Source organism: Monodelphis domestica, chromosome 2, assembly GCF_027887165.1.
Source record: "Monodelphis domestica isolate mMonDom1 chromosome 2, mMonDom1.pri, whole genome shotgun sequence".
Taxonomy (NCBI): Eukaryota; Metazoa; Chordata; class Mammalia; order Didelphimorphia; family Didelphidae; genus Monodelphis; species Monodelphis domestica.
Window position 1 is genome coordinate 512,054,253 of NC_077228.1, and position 13,326 is coordinate 512,067,578.

At 48.5% G+C, this 13,326-nt stretch overlaps 1 protein-coding gene across 1 annotated transcript in view; it reads right to left on the minus strand.

The window, feature by feature from the left end:
- Positions 1 to 3,918: 3,918 nt before the first annotated feature.
- CCDC92B (coiled-coil domain containing 92B) overlaps positions 3,919 to 13,326 on the minus strand; it is a 43,746-nt gene continuing 34,338 nt past the window's right edge. The window contains exon 4 of the mRNA XM_056819645.1: positions 3,919 to 9,862. Coding sequence (XP_056675623.1) covers positions 9,096 to 9,862 — 767 coding nt within the window. The 3' untranslated portion in view covers positions 3,919 to 9,095. The remainder of the gene's footprint in view (positions 9,863 to 13,326) is intronic.

Here is a 13,326-nt window from a genome sequence, read left to right on the forward strand (position 1 = left end):
GCTAGGTAATGGGGGTTTAGTGACTTGCCCAGGGTCACCCAGCTGGGAAGTGTCTGAGGCCAGATTTGAACCTAGGACTTCCCATCTCTAGGCTTGGCTCTCAATCCACTGAGCTACTCAGCTGCCCCCTGTCCATATTCTTTCTAAAATATAGATCTTAAGCTAAAAGGATGTCCCTCAGTTGGGGAATGGTTGAAGAAATTGTGGTATATGTTGGTGATGGGATACTATTGTGCTATAAGGAATGATGAGCAGGATGATCTCAGAAAGAGCTGGAGAGACCTACCTGAACTGATGCAGAGTGAAACAAGCAGAACCAGGAGGACATTGTATACAGTAACAGCAAAATTGTGGAATGATCAAATGTGAGAGACTCAGTTACTATCAGCAATACAATGATGCAGGACAATTCTAAGGGACTTATGGCAAAAAAAATGCTCTCTACCTCCAGAAAAAGAACTGTTGGAGTGGAATACAGAAAAAAGCAGATGATTTTTCACTTGTTTATTTGGTATACATTTTGGGGCTTTGGTTTTATAAGATTATTCACTTACAAAAATGAACAATATGGAAATGTATTTGGCATGATAATACGTGTATGAACCAGACTGAACTGACTGCCAGCTCTGGGAGGAGGGAAGGAAAAGGGGAGGAAGACAATTTGGATCATATAATTTTGGAAAACTTATGTAGAAACTTGTTATTACATGTAACTGGCAAAAAAATAAAACATTTACAAAATAAAAACAAAAATAAAATATGGTTCTTTAAACTGGACAAGATAGTCCAAGACAACGGGGCACAAAGGGCCAATCACTTTTACCACTGCAGACATGTAAATCATTTTTTAAAAATTCTCATCTGTTTTAAAATTGATACTAAGAGCCAGGTCTAGAGATGGGAGGTCCTAGGTTCAAATCTGGCCTCAGATACTTCCCAGCTGTGTGACCCTGGGCAAGTCACTTGACCCCCATTGGCTAGCCCTTACCACTCTTCTGCCTTGGAGCCAATATACAGTATTGACTCCAAGATGGAAGGTAAGGGTTTAAAAAAAAAAATTGATACTAAGTTTTGGTTCCAAGGCAGATGAGTGGTAAGAGCTTGACAATTTAGATTGTAACTTCCCCAGGATCACACAGCTATGAAGTATCTGAGGCCATATTTGAACTCTAGAACTGGCTTTATATCTACTGAGTCATCCATTTGCCCCTGTAAATCATTCTTTTTTATTTATTTGTTTGTTTCAGTTACACGTAGAAATAATTTTTGAAAACTGTCTTCTGACATTTTAGGATTTAGAACTCTGCTCCTCCAACGTAGTAAATAGTCTGATCTAGGTTATACCAGCAGTGAGTCATTCTTAATAAAGGCCAAGAATAAATTCACTTTTTTGGCAGTTATATTCATACCATTGACTGATAGACTTTGTCATACAGCCAGGCTCCCAAAGTTTCCCTCCTTTTTTATGTAAAAAAACGCAGGGCTTTACAGTCTCCCCATTGAATTTCAGGGACCCAAATCCAGCTCATTGTTCTGGTAGGTTGAGATCACTTTAGTTCCCAATGTTGTCATCCAATGAGTTAATCCTCCTACTTGGATTTCTGTTATCTGGAAGTTTGATTAACAAGCCATCTATGTCCTCATCTAAGCTGTTGATCAAAATGTCAAATAGAATAAGGCCAAGGACTGTCTGTAACAGTCCAGTAGAGATATTATCTGGCTGAGCAGGGCTGGGAAACTCAGAAGTGAATGCCTTTTCCACCTTTTCCCCAATCCATTCCCTTTGTTGTTATTTTAATCATAATACATATAGTGAATATCTATGGAGGACTTGTTTACAGAGTACTTCCTTCCCTCTGTGAGATGAGATATCTAGTACTATTCCCATTTTATACATGAGTAAACTGAAGTTTAGAATCTCACTGTTCCATAGCTAGTACGTCACTGAACCGTAACTCAAACTCAGATCTTGTGACTATGTAATCCAAAATTCTTTCCATACTGCCTCTTTTCCTACTCTCCTCTTTCTTCCACCCCACCCTCTCTCTAATCTATTTAATAGTCCTCAAACTTTTTGGTCTCAAAACCACTTTACACTCTTACAAATGGTCGAGTTTCTCTTTATATGTGTTACATATACTGATATTTACCATGTTAAATGCCTTAATATTATTATCAAAATAATTTTGACTTAAAGGATCCCCTAAAAGAGCCTCAGGGACCCCTCCAGGGGTCCTTGGATGAGACCTTGAGAACCACTGCTCTCTCCTCTTCCCATATTGCAAAAGGGACCCCAAGGTTATTGAAGGGCATTTTACTGGAGTGGATGGACATCTCTCTTCTTCTCTCCCTCAACCACCTGAGAGAAGAACAGGAGACTGGAAAAGGGAAGAGTATCCAGCCCAGGCCTCCTCAGGTTACTGGAAGTCTGAGCCCAGTCACTCCTCAGTCATTTACTAGGTGGGGACAGCAGGAACTCAGGAGGTTCATGGAATGTCACCTTCTTTTCTTTGCCAAGGTGGGAGACTATTGACTCAGACTCTTTTTGACCTATGGGTTTTTATTAACTATTCCCCCCCCCCTTTTTTTTTAAACCCTCACCTTCCATCTTGGAGTCAATGCTGGGTATTGGTTCTAAGACAGAAGAGTGGTAAGGGCTAGGCAATGGGAGTTAAGTGACTTGCCCAGGGTCACACAGCTAGGAAGGGTCTGAGGCCAGAATTGAACCCAGGACCTCCCATCTCTGGGCCTGACTCTCCAGTCTGTCCACTGAGCCACCCAGATGCCACCTTCCCCCCCTTCTTTAAAAAATTCTTTATAATAAGGAAGACCCTGTGGAGGAAGGAGGGAACCATCAGGAAATGTGTGATATAAAATTTAATAAAAATGTATTAAAATTTTTGAATATTTCAATATTTTATTTCCCCCAATTACATATAAAAACAATTTCAAACATTTGTTTTTATAAAATGGTTTCTTGAATTCTCTCCCCGACCCCTCCAGATAAAAATGTATTTTTTTCATCTGAATTAGTTTATTTAGTCTAAAAATGTATTCTTAAAAAATAAAAACAAAGGTTATAAAACATAATGACCATGTTTGGCCCCAGAGAACACATCAATAAGAAAATACAGGTCCTTCTTTTGTTAGGGAAGCCGGGGGACTATTGCATATGCCGTCAGACATTGCCAATGTGTTAATTTTGCTGAAATACTTTTAAATATCTTTGTTCCCAGGGAAGGTTCATTGGGTGAGGGGGGGGGGGGGGTTATAGTAAAACATTGATGTGATAGGGTCAACTAGATGGCTCAGTAGGTAAAACCAGGACTGGGGTTGGGAGGACTTGGGTTCAAAATCTAGCATCAGATACTTCTTAGCTGTACCCCTAATTGCCCCAATTGCCTAGCCCTCCCTTTGGACAGAAAGCCAGGGCTTACAAAAGGAATGTAATGCAAAAACAAAAGGGCACAGTAAACCTTCGAAGCACCAGTTCCTGGTTTATAGTTGATGCTTAATAAATGTTTGCTAACAGCATTGGCTTGATTTAGAGGGCCAGTAGAATAGGTTCATCTCGCCAATCTAGATCCATGGTTCACCCGCCCATGCCTTTCTTTGCTAGCTTCTCTGAGGTCGGTCAGGGTGACGACAAGGGACAGCTGGTGAACTTGGACCAGGGCTATCTATAGCACTTACGTTTACTTTGTCATCCCTGATCCCTCCAGTGAGTCCTGAGCATCTATAACTCCTATAGGCTGCCTTGATGATTCTCGCTCTTCAGCTCTCTCCCACATCAGTCCCAGGGAAGCTGCCTCAGTCCAGCCTGCTACATCTCATACTGGCACATCCCCCCAGAAACCCTCCCCACTATTCCACTTCCCAGCCTTCAGGGGCCACAGGAGAGAGAAGACACTGCTCATGTTTTTCCTTGTTTTTTTTTTATTAGGAATAAGGCATACCACAGTCACACTTACAGCACAGGGCTCTAATTCTGTGGGTGGGTGGGTGATCTCAAGAGAATATACTTTGAAAAGCCCTATCTCTGCCAGGCTTAAGCCAAGGAGAAAGCCAGGCCACATCGACTCACACCGTCTATAACACTCAGTGGCCTCCCACTTTCACCCAATGGGTTGTCCCATGGGGGACTCGGGTCTATTGCCACAATCTTCTACCCCTCCAGCCCTATCCTAAGTGAATTATATCCCTAGAGGGGTGGGGGCTCTCTGCTACCTGCCACATTTCCCAAGGAGGGAGAGGGAGTTGGTCCTTCTCATTGCAGGAGCAGTCAGGGGAGTCTGGGTAGGTAGAGGAAGGATGAGGATGGACTTCATGTTTCTAGCCTGAAAATACCAGATCAGGAGACTGCCGAGGCTGGAGGTCAGAGCCAGGTGGAAGTGATATTGGAAATGAGGGTCCTTGTCTCCAGGATAGATGAGCCAACTCACTCCCCACATTCCCATTCCCAAACATAGTTGGGGAACAACACAGTTGGATTCTCCTCCCCTTCCCTGTAGACCTAAAGACACTTTCCAAGGGAATCAAGGCAGCCAGGTGCGATATCACAGTCAGGTGAGAGTTCATTTTGTGGAATGGGGAGGATTTTACATGGGCATTCCCTCCCACCTGAGGCTAGATGAGGGCACAGTGGGCTTAGCTGTCACATCTGCCCACACCCCATCTGAACACCTTGGCCTGATGCAGAATTTAATTCCAGTTAGTTCTCCCCATAGGACAGGGGAGAGAGAGGTGAAAGTGCGATTTGTATTTGATACTAACAAAATATCAGCAGCATTTCAAAAGCAGAGTGGGCAGGCAGTGGCAGGGGGAGGAGGAAAGCGGTATCCTTAGGGCCGCAGCTCCCCTAATTTTTAACCTTTCTTGATGTTCCCCTTCCCCAGCCAAGAAGAGATCTCCCTCCTTAGTCTTTAGTAGGATGGCATTACCCCAGATTCCCACCTTGCCAGGTTCATACAGCTCTGGTTTGTGGTATACCCATTTCTGAGAGAAGGTAGGAAGAGGCACAAATAAACAGGTCTGCACTTTCTGATCTTAGGAGGCAGAGTCAAGGGTACCCTCCCCCCTTCCCCATCAGAGAGATAGAGGGATAGGGATAGGGATAAGGGTCTGTAGGAGTTGGGGTAAGGACTCAAGCTGGGATAAGGATTTGGAGGACTGGGGGGGGGGGGATAGGGAGGAGATCTGCCTTTTCACTCTATTACCTGACCTTCCAGGACCCTGTTCCTATACAGTAGAATCGAGTTAGTCAGAAGCCAGCCTATGGTCAGAGGACCTGAGTTCAAATCTCCTTTCTGAAACTTTCTGTGTGATCCTGGGGAAATCACTTCTACTCAGTTCTTTCCTCTGAAAAATGAGGGGGTTAGACAAATGAGGGATCTCTGAGATCTCTTTTTGCTTTATAAGTCACTTATCAGTTTCCTTCTCTACAAAATGAGGGAGTTCAACAAGTTATGATCCTTTCCCCATCTTCCAGCTCTTCTTTTAAGAGTGTTGGGGGGGGAGGGGGCTAGAGACAGTAGGTCCTAGGTTCAAATCTGGCCTCAGATACTTCCCAGCTGTGTGATCCTGGGCAAATCATTTAACCCCTATTACCTAGCCCTTACCACTCTTCAGCCTTGAAGGTAAGAGTTAAAAAAAAAAAAAGTATCTGGATAGTTGTCCATTTGGCACCCCCTCCCCCCAAGGCTTAGCAGCATTTACAATTTGAGTGGGCAGCTTCTACCTCGCATTTATTAAATGCCTACTGTGTGTCAGATACTGCTAAGTGCTGGTGGTAGTGGTGATGTGTCAGTGTGTGGGTACCCAGTTTCTTTCCTGTTTCCTCCCACCTCAGCTGAATGTGTAATGACCCTCCCTTTGCTCCCCGGCACTCACACTCTTTCATCTGGGGATCTCTAAGCACCCTGAACAAAGATTAAGTGCCATTATCTCCATTTGCCAAGAGGGGGAGGGTACACGGGGAAGAGGCCGATTGGGGAGCCCAAGTGGGGTAATCTGGGGAGAGGCTGGCCAGGTTAGGTGGTGATTTCTGTGTGGGCGAAGACTCTGTCTGGAAATTGCCTGGGAACTCTGGGAATGAAGAGCCAAATCAGGGAGAGGGAGAGGGAGAGGAGGGCTATTGCCACAGGGCTGAAGGAGTTATGGCTTTTATTAGGTGATAGGGAAAATTCCCTCCCCACCACTGCAAAAGAAAACAAATGAGTAAAAGTCACTCCAAGCTTCCCTGGTGTGCAGCCCCGGGAGACGAAGGTCAGTGCGTTGTTCCGGGCTAAAGGAGAGCCAGCGTGCCTTTTCTCTTCCCCTCCCTGTCTCAGGTCCCATCTAGGAGGGCCCGAGAGTGACCCACAGACTCAGGAATCGGTCCCCGGGAGCCCCAGGCAGCGGGTGATTTAGAGACCCTGAGAGAAGCGGCGGCCCCTGGAGCGGAGGGGAGAGGAGGGGGAAGGGAAAGCGAAGGTACTTCTCCGGAAGTCGGCCAGCCCTCGGGGCAGGAGCAGTTTCACTCCCAAAGCCTGGGGAAGGCCAGCAGATTCTCCAGGGCGGGGAGCGGGGCATCCAGATAAACAAGCCCTGGAGCTGGAGCGGGGTCTGTCTCTAGCTGGGTGTCCTATGGATAAGGAGCCGGAGTAGCTTAGTGAGATGCCCCCAGGGGGCTGTCGGAAAAACCAGGCTCCATGGGCTCGGGGCTTCTGGGTGTGCTTTGGAGAATGGGCGTTGGCTTGCTCAGCTCTGCTGATCTTCATCACTTCCCAGGAGAGAAGCAGCCGTCGGGTTCTTCCCCGAGAATCTTTCTGGAGACCCCTCGCTAATGACCAGCCTCCCCCGTCCCCCAACTTTAGACGAAGACTTTTTCAAAACTGGCTTTCTGGGGGACTTGGGTATGAATGTGGGGTCCAGAAGATAAGCCCGGCGTCCCCATCTTAAACAAGGGTTCTCTAGGCCCCCTTTCAGATCTTTCCTCTCTTGAATTAGGCACACTCTCTCGTTCCTTGCCTTGATCCTTTCCTATCTCCCAATTTCTCCAGCACTCCATGAGTCCTCTAGGGTGGATGGGAGCAGGGTCCTGGGTCCTTCCCCTCCCCCACAAAGGGAAGAAGGCTGAGAAATCAAATCATTTGGGAAAACAGAATCCGGGATTGAGGCCTATTTGGGGAGTGTACCAGGGACTATGGATATGTGAAGGTCCTGCTCTCCTCCCCCTCCGAACAAACTCTTTTCCAACTCTGGAAACTCTTGACAGGCACTTAGGGCTCAATGCAGGACCCACTAGGGGGCTGGGCTCTTCCTGACTGGATTCATAGGGGTTAGGGGGCTCCCCTTTGTTTGGGAGCAGGAGAAACCTAGAATAGGCAGAGGAGTTATGAGAAAGCAGAGAAAAGTGGCTTCTCCCTACACTGTTCTAGCGTTTTCTTCCTAGGGATTTGGTAAGAGACTCACTTATTGCCCCCTCCTGATTCTGGGGAGACATAGTTGGACAGATGTCCAGACTGGCACGACCTGCAGCTACAGAACCAAAACTGGGCCCCAAGACCCATTCCAAGGCTGAATAGCATAGGCTGAGTTTGCAGTGTTCCCTTCCCTCCTAACGGCCCGAGCGTCCAGGGGAGGATGCACCCCGTGCATTTCTCTCCCCCTCTGCCTAGGCCGGGCCAATGGTTAGGGTTGCCCCTCTCCTTTTCCTGGATTCCAATTTCTCCTTGTTCCCAGGAGTGGGGGAGCCTATGAGGCCCCAGGCAGAGGCTGGTGTTGAAAGCTGAGGCTTTGTGCATTGGGGAGTCGCTCTCCGTCCTTTTCTCCCCCCCCCCCACCTAAGCAAAATGGACTTCAAGAGATCCAGCAAGCCCCTGGGGCAGGTGTCTCCAGCGGAGAGGGAGGGTGCTGTGATACGACTTTGAGGACCCCAACCCCACACCTACATTAATGACTCTCAGTTCCCGGCAGCCAGCCTCTCCCTTCAGCCCCAGCCAGCTCATTGGGATGCAGCTGAAAGGAGTACCAAAGAACAGAGCCCCAGAAAGCCTCCCCGAGCAATCTGGCAGGTTCCCATTCCCAGCCCTCCTACGGCAAGCGGAGAGCAGAAGTTCCCCCCTGGCCCAGGGCAGCGAGTGCTGAAGCTCCAGGCGAGGGTGGCCCACCTCACCCACTCATCCTGAGCTGAGAAGGAAGTAGCAAAGACGCAGACTAGGAGGATTCCCGGCCCGGGTCCCCGGCCGGAGGTTAGGCTTGGGGGTGGGGGGTAAAGTGTTTCGTGCTTGCTTGCAAAGCTGTTGCGGAAGGGGCTATACTCACCTTCTCGAGGCCCCGCCCCCGCCCCGCCTCCTGCCGGACTACTGGACCGGCTACGTGGAGGTCGGCTCTGCGGAGGGGGCGCGGAAGCCATGCAGGGCGGAGAGAGGGTAGGAGAGGCGCTCCAAGGTCTCAGGGACAACCAGAGGCAGCAGGATTTCCCCTCTTCTCTGGCCACCAGCCTTTTCCCTCGCTCTAAAGTCCGAGGCGACTATTTGCTTGCAACCGTCCCTTTCTCCACTCGCCCCATCCCCACCCCCCGCCGCCGATTGTCAGATTTACTCCCTGCGACCTTCTCCCTCCCCTCTCACTGGGAAAGGAGATATATAAGAGAATATAGATAAATCATTTCCTTTTTACAAATGTGTGCAATTACTCTCCCTATTGTAATCCTCCCCGCCTCTCAAAGAAGGAGCTGCCTCCTTCCCAAAGGCCAAAGGGGTGGGTACGTTGGAGAGCGCGGGGAGGGGGGGGGGGGGGTAAGTGGCCAAGCTTCAGAGAAGTCTGTGAATATAAATGAAGGGGGTGGGTGGGGGAGGAAGCTGGTCCCTCTATCATCTCCCACCCGCTCAGTTGCAGAGGCCCCCGTTTCCAGCCTACTTGGCCCAGACCCTTCCTTTACTTCCCTGGGCCCACGCAGGGAGCCCGAGGCGCTCCGGTTGAGCCTGCTCTCCCTAGGCAGTCCCGTTCCAGGTCTCCGGCTTTCCGCCTAGGGAGTGCCTGCCGTGGGTGTCCGCCCCGGGGTGAGAGGGGTCCCGTCCCATCTCGCTATCCCTCTGCCCCTGGGCTTCTTGCTACTCCAGGTCAACCGAGCTATCGGGGCTGGGGGCGGCCGGCCTCCTCCCCGGTGGACTCTTGCAGGATCGGGGCTGGGCGGGGCCGGCGGCAGCCTCCCCGGGGGGTTCCCGGTGAACAGGCTTGCGGGGGCTGGCGCACGTCTGGGGGGCCTTGTCCCGAGCCCTGGGCCTCGGAGGTCTACGGGCGGAAAGGAAGAGGGCAGGGTCGGGCATGGGCTCGGGCTCGGCCTCGTCCAGCCTGCAGCTCAGCTCCCAAGCCGCCCAGTCCCTGGCGCTTCCCAGGGAGCACGGCTCGACGAGCAGCGACGGAGGGGGCCGACGGCCCCGAGACCCGCGTTTCCTGGGCCGCCCTTCAGCGGCCTGCGGGACTCGGTCCCGGCCTCCTGTCGCGGGGGCGGGGGCTGCGGCTGAGGTGGCCGTAACTGTTGCTGCCGACGCTGCTGCGCCCCCGACAGAGCCGGGGGCGGGGGCGGCGCGGGGCAGCCCGTGCAACCTCTGGCGCGCGGCGTGCAGCTGAAAGGACAGGTAGGCAGCCGCTTCGCTCTGCTTCTGCAGCTCAGTGCCCAGCACGGTGGCGCGGTGACTGCGGCGCCGCAGCTCCTCCAGGAAGCGGCGCTCCTTGCTGCGCAGGCTGGAGCGCAGCGCCCACACGAGCGCGTCGCGCTGCCGCAGCTCTCGCCGCAGTTCGCCGTTGCCTCGCTCCCGCGCCGCCAGCTGCTCCTCTAGCGCCCGGCACTTGGCCTCCAGATGCCGCGACGCCTCCTCTGCGGGGACGGGACGGGGAAGGAGAGCTGAGGGGCTGCACGCCGGGCTACTTACCGACCCGGGGTCCCGGGCTTTCACCAGCTTTCTCCCCCCTCCCCCTATTCACGCATTCCTTTATTCTTTCGGCATTCCTCCCGTCACCCATCCATCCATCCATCCATCCATCCATCCATCCATTCATCCATCCATCCATCCATCCATTCATCCATCCATCCATTCATTCATTATCTATTCTTCCATTCATTCATCTGTCCCTCCATTCTTCCTTTCAGCCATTCATGCATCTATTAAGCTTGTTGGCTAAAAATATTTATTAAGCTGAGAACAATAGTACAGTTGAATGGACCTAGAGTCAGAAACCCTGAGCTCACTCACAGTCTCTCTCTTTCTACCTGGGTGACCCTGGGCAAGTCACTTAACTCCCACTGCCTAGCCCTCACCCCTCTTCTGCCTTAGAACCAATACATAGTATTGATTCTAAGACAGAAGATGAAGGTTTAAAAAGAAAATATATTTTGATAAGGATTTCAACATAACTGGTTTCTTTTGTAATATTATGCATTTTATCTTGTGGATTTCAAAACATGATTCTGAGAAAGGGTTTATGGGTTTCAACAGACTGCTGCCAAATGGGCATGCTACACACAAACATACTAAAAACCCTTGCTGAAAATTAACACCTGCGTGACCTTGTGTGATTCAATTCACTCCCCCCAAATTCAATTGGCTCATCTGTAAAATGGGGGTTAAGTAGACTTATTGATCTCTGACTTCCCTGTCAGCCTCAGATCTGTGAAGCATCTGCTAGAAGGAAAGGGCTGCAGCTCTAGAAAGCAAAGGGTCTTTGGTTTTTCTCCATGTTCTTGGCTGGTTATGGTTCTTTGAGGCCACTTCCCCCTTTCTCAGCTTCCATTCCCTATTTTGTAAAATGAAGGGCATCCAAATGTATAAACTTTAAGGTCTCTTCCATTTTGTTGTTACTATAGGACAGTTCCTGCCCTAGGGGTTTCTTTAAACATTTTAGAAGGCAGCTCTGTTTAGGAAAAAGGGCAGAATCTTTGGCTTCTAGGTTCAAATCTCACCAATCAGATTCTTACTTCTTACCGGTGTTTGCTTGTCCTGGCCAATGTATCTTTTATCTCAATATTTGTTATTCCAATAAGGCAGCTATGTGATAGAGTCCTGGGCATGGAGTCAGGAAGACATCTTCTTGAGTTCAAATTTGGCCTCAGACACTAGCTGAGTGACCCTGAGCAAGTTAGGAAACCCTGCTTGCCTCAGTTTCCTTCTCGGTCAAATGAGCTGGAGAAGGAAATGGCAAACCACTCCAGCATCTTTGCCAAGAAAATTCCAAATGGGGTCACCAAAAGTTGGATATGACTGAATAAGAAGCCTACCAATATGAAGTAGTATAAACACCATGAAGTAGGAGATGGAGTGCTGGGTTTCAAGTTCAAACCCTGACCTTTGGTTCCTACTAGTTGAGGAGTTGGGAACAAAGCACTTAATTTCTCTCTGTGCCTCAGGCAACTCTCAAAGCTTTAGCAGATAAGTCATAGCTAGGTTGGGCATCTACACTGCCAACACCAGGAGCTTCTACACCATGCCAACAAACTCCTCTCACCCAAGGGATAATGACTCCCATCAAGCAGCTTTAAGGTGTTCAAAGCCCTAGTCTTTAACAACCCTGTGAAGAAGGGAGTTTTAAGTATTATTATCCCTACCCCCAATAGAAGTAGTCAACAAACATTCATTAAGTGCTTACTATATGTCAGGACCTGGGCAACACTTTGAGGATACAAGGACAAAAGCAGAATAGTCCTTGCCCTCAAGGAACTTACATCCTATTGAGAGGGATAACACTAATACAAATATATATGAAGTAAAAACAAGGCAGGGGTGGGGGTAGGATCCATGGGGTTTTCTTGATAAGATACTGGAGAGGTTGATTCGCTGTTTTTGTACCCTTGGGCAAGTAGCTTAGCTTCTCTTAGCCTCAGCTTCCTCAAATGTCAAATAAGGGAGTTGGACTAAATGGCACCAAGGGTGTCTCTTCTGCCAGATCTAGAAACACTTTAAATCCAGGGCTCTTTACACTGGCACCATATGGGAACATTTACACTTAACAGAGAAGGGGACTAAAGGATAGAGTCCAAAATAATCTAATGAGCCCAGAGGCAGGTAATGGAATACAGATTCCTTCTAACTCTGGGTCCAGGTCTCTTTCCACTTACACTAAAGTGGATAGCTAGATGATAGATATTCAAAGTCAAAGTTCCTGCACTAAAGGAGTCTGTCCAGCACTTTTCTCCTCCCTCCCTCCCTCCCTCCCTCCCTCCCTCCCTCCCTCCCTCCCTCCCTTCCTTCCTTCTTTCCTTCCTTCCTTCCTTCCTTCCTTCCTTCCTTCCTTCCTTCCTTCCTTCCTTCCTTCCTTCCTTCCTTCCTTCCTTCCTTCCTTCCTTCCTTCCTTCCTTCCTTCCTTCCTTCCTTCCTTCCTTCCTTCCCCCTTTCCTCCTTTTTCTGAGGAATTATTTTATTTTTCATGGAAAATACACTGGATATTGTAAGAATTACTTCTTACTCAGGAGCTAGTTAAATACTTAATCCAATATTTCAAAGACTCATCATTTCTTCCATATGGCTGGTCTCTCCAGGTCCCTCTATGCCCAAGAGAATAGACTTACAGGGTTGCTGGGGCTGAGCTCAGAATTTAGCCAGGCTGGTCCTCACCCAATATGCAATCTATTTCCATGCCTGGCCCTAAAGTCTTTCCAAGAAGATGAGACCTGCCTGACAGTACTCAGCTGGAAAAAAAGCCTTTGAGAACCCAGGGTCATCTCCAGGCCATGGGATCACCATGTTGAACTGAAAGACATCTTTGAGATCATTTGATCCAACTTTCTCCCCCCTTTTAAACTCCCACTTTCTTTTTTAGTGACAACTCTAAGACAGAAGGGCAAGGGCTAGGCCACAGGGTTCAAGTGACTTGCCTAGGGTCTCACAGCTAGGAAATATCTCGAGTCCAGAGTTGAACCTTCTGACTCCAGTCTTGGTGCTCCATCCACTGTGCCACCTAGCTGCCTCCAATTCTATTTTTATTTTTATTTTTATTTTCTTTTTCTTTTCTCTTTCTTTTTTTCTTTTCTTTTGACATTATTTTTTTATTTGGTCAATTTCAAACATTATTCAATTCTATTTTTACAGAGAAATAAACTGAGATAAGGTAAGTGGAAGAGCCTTAATTTAACCATGTCCTTTTGTTCCAAATCTTTTTGCTTCAACAAGGTACCACAATTAGGTTCATAATAATAACAATAGCTGACATTTACACAACACTTTAAGACTGAAAGGTACTTTACCTATTAAGTGTTCCCTATTAATTCAATCCAAATTCAACAAATATTTACTGAGTCTATACTGTATGCAAGTAACTCAGTCAAGCATTAGAGTGGAAGAGTTCCTG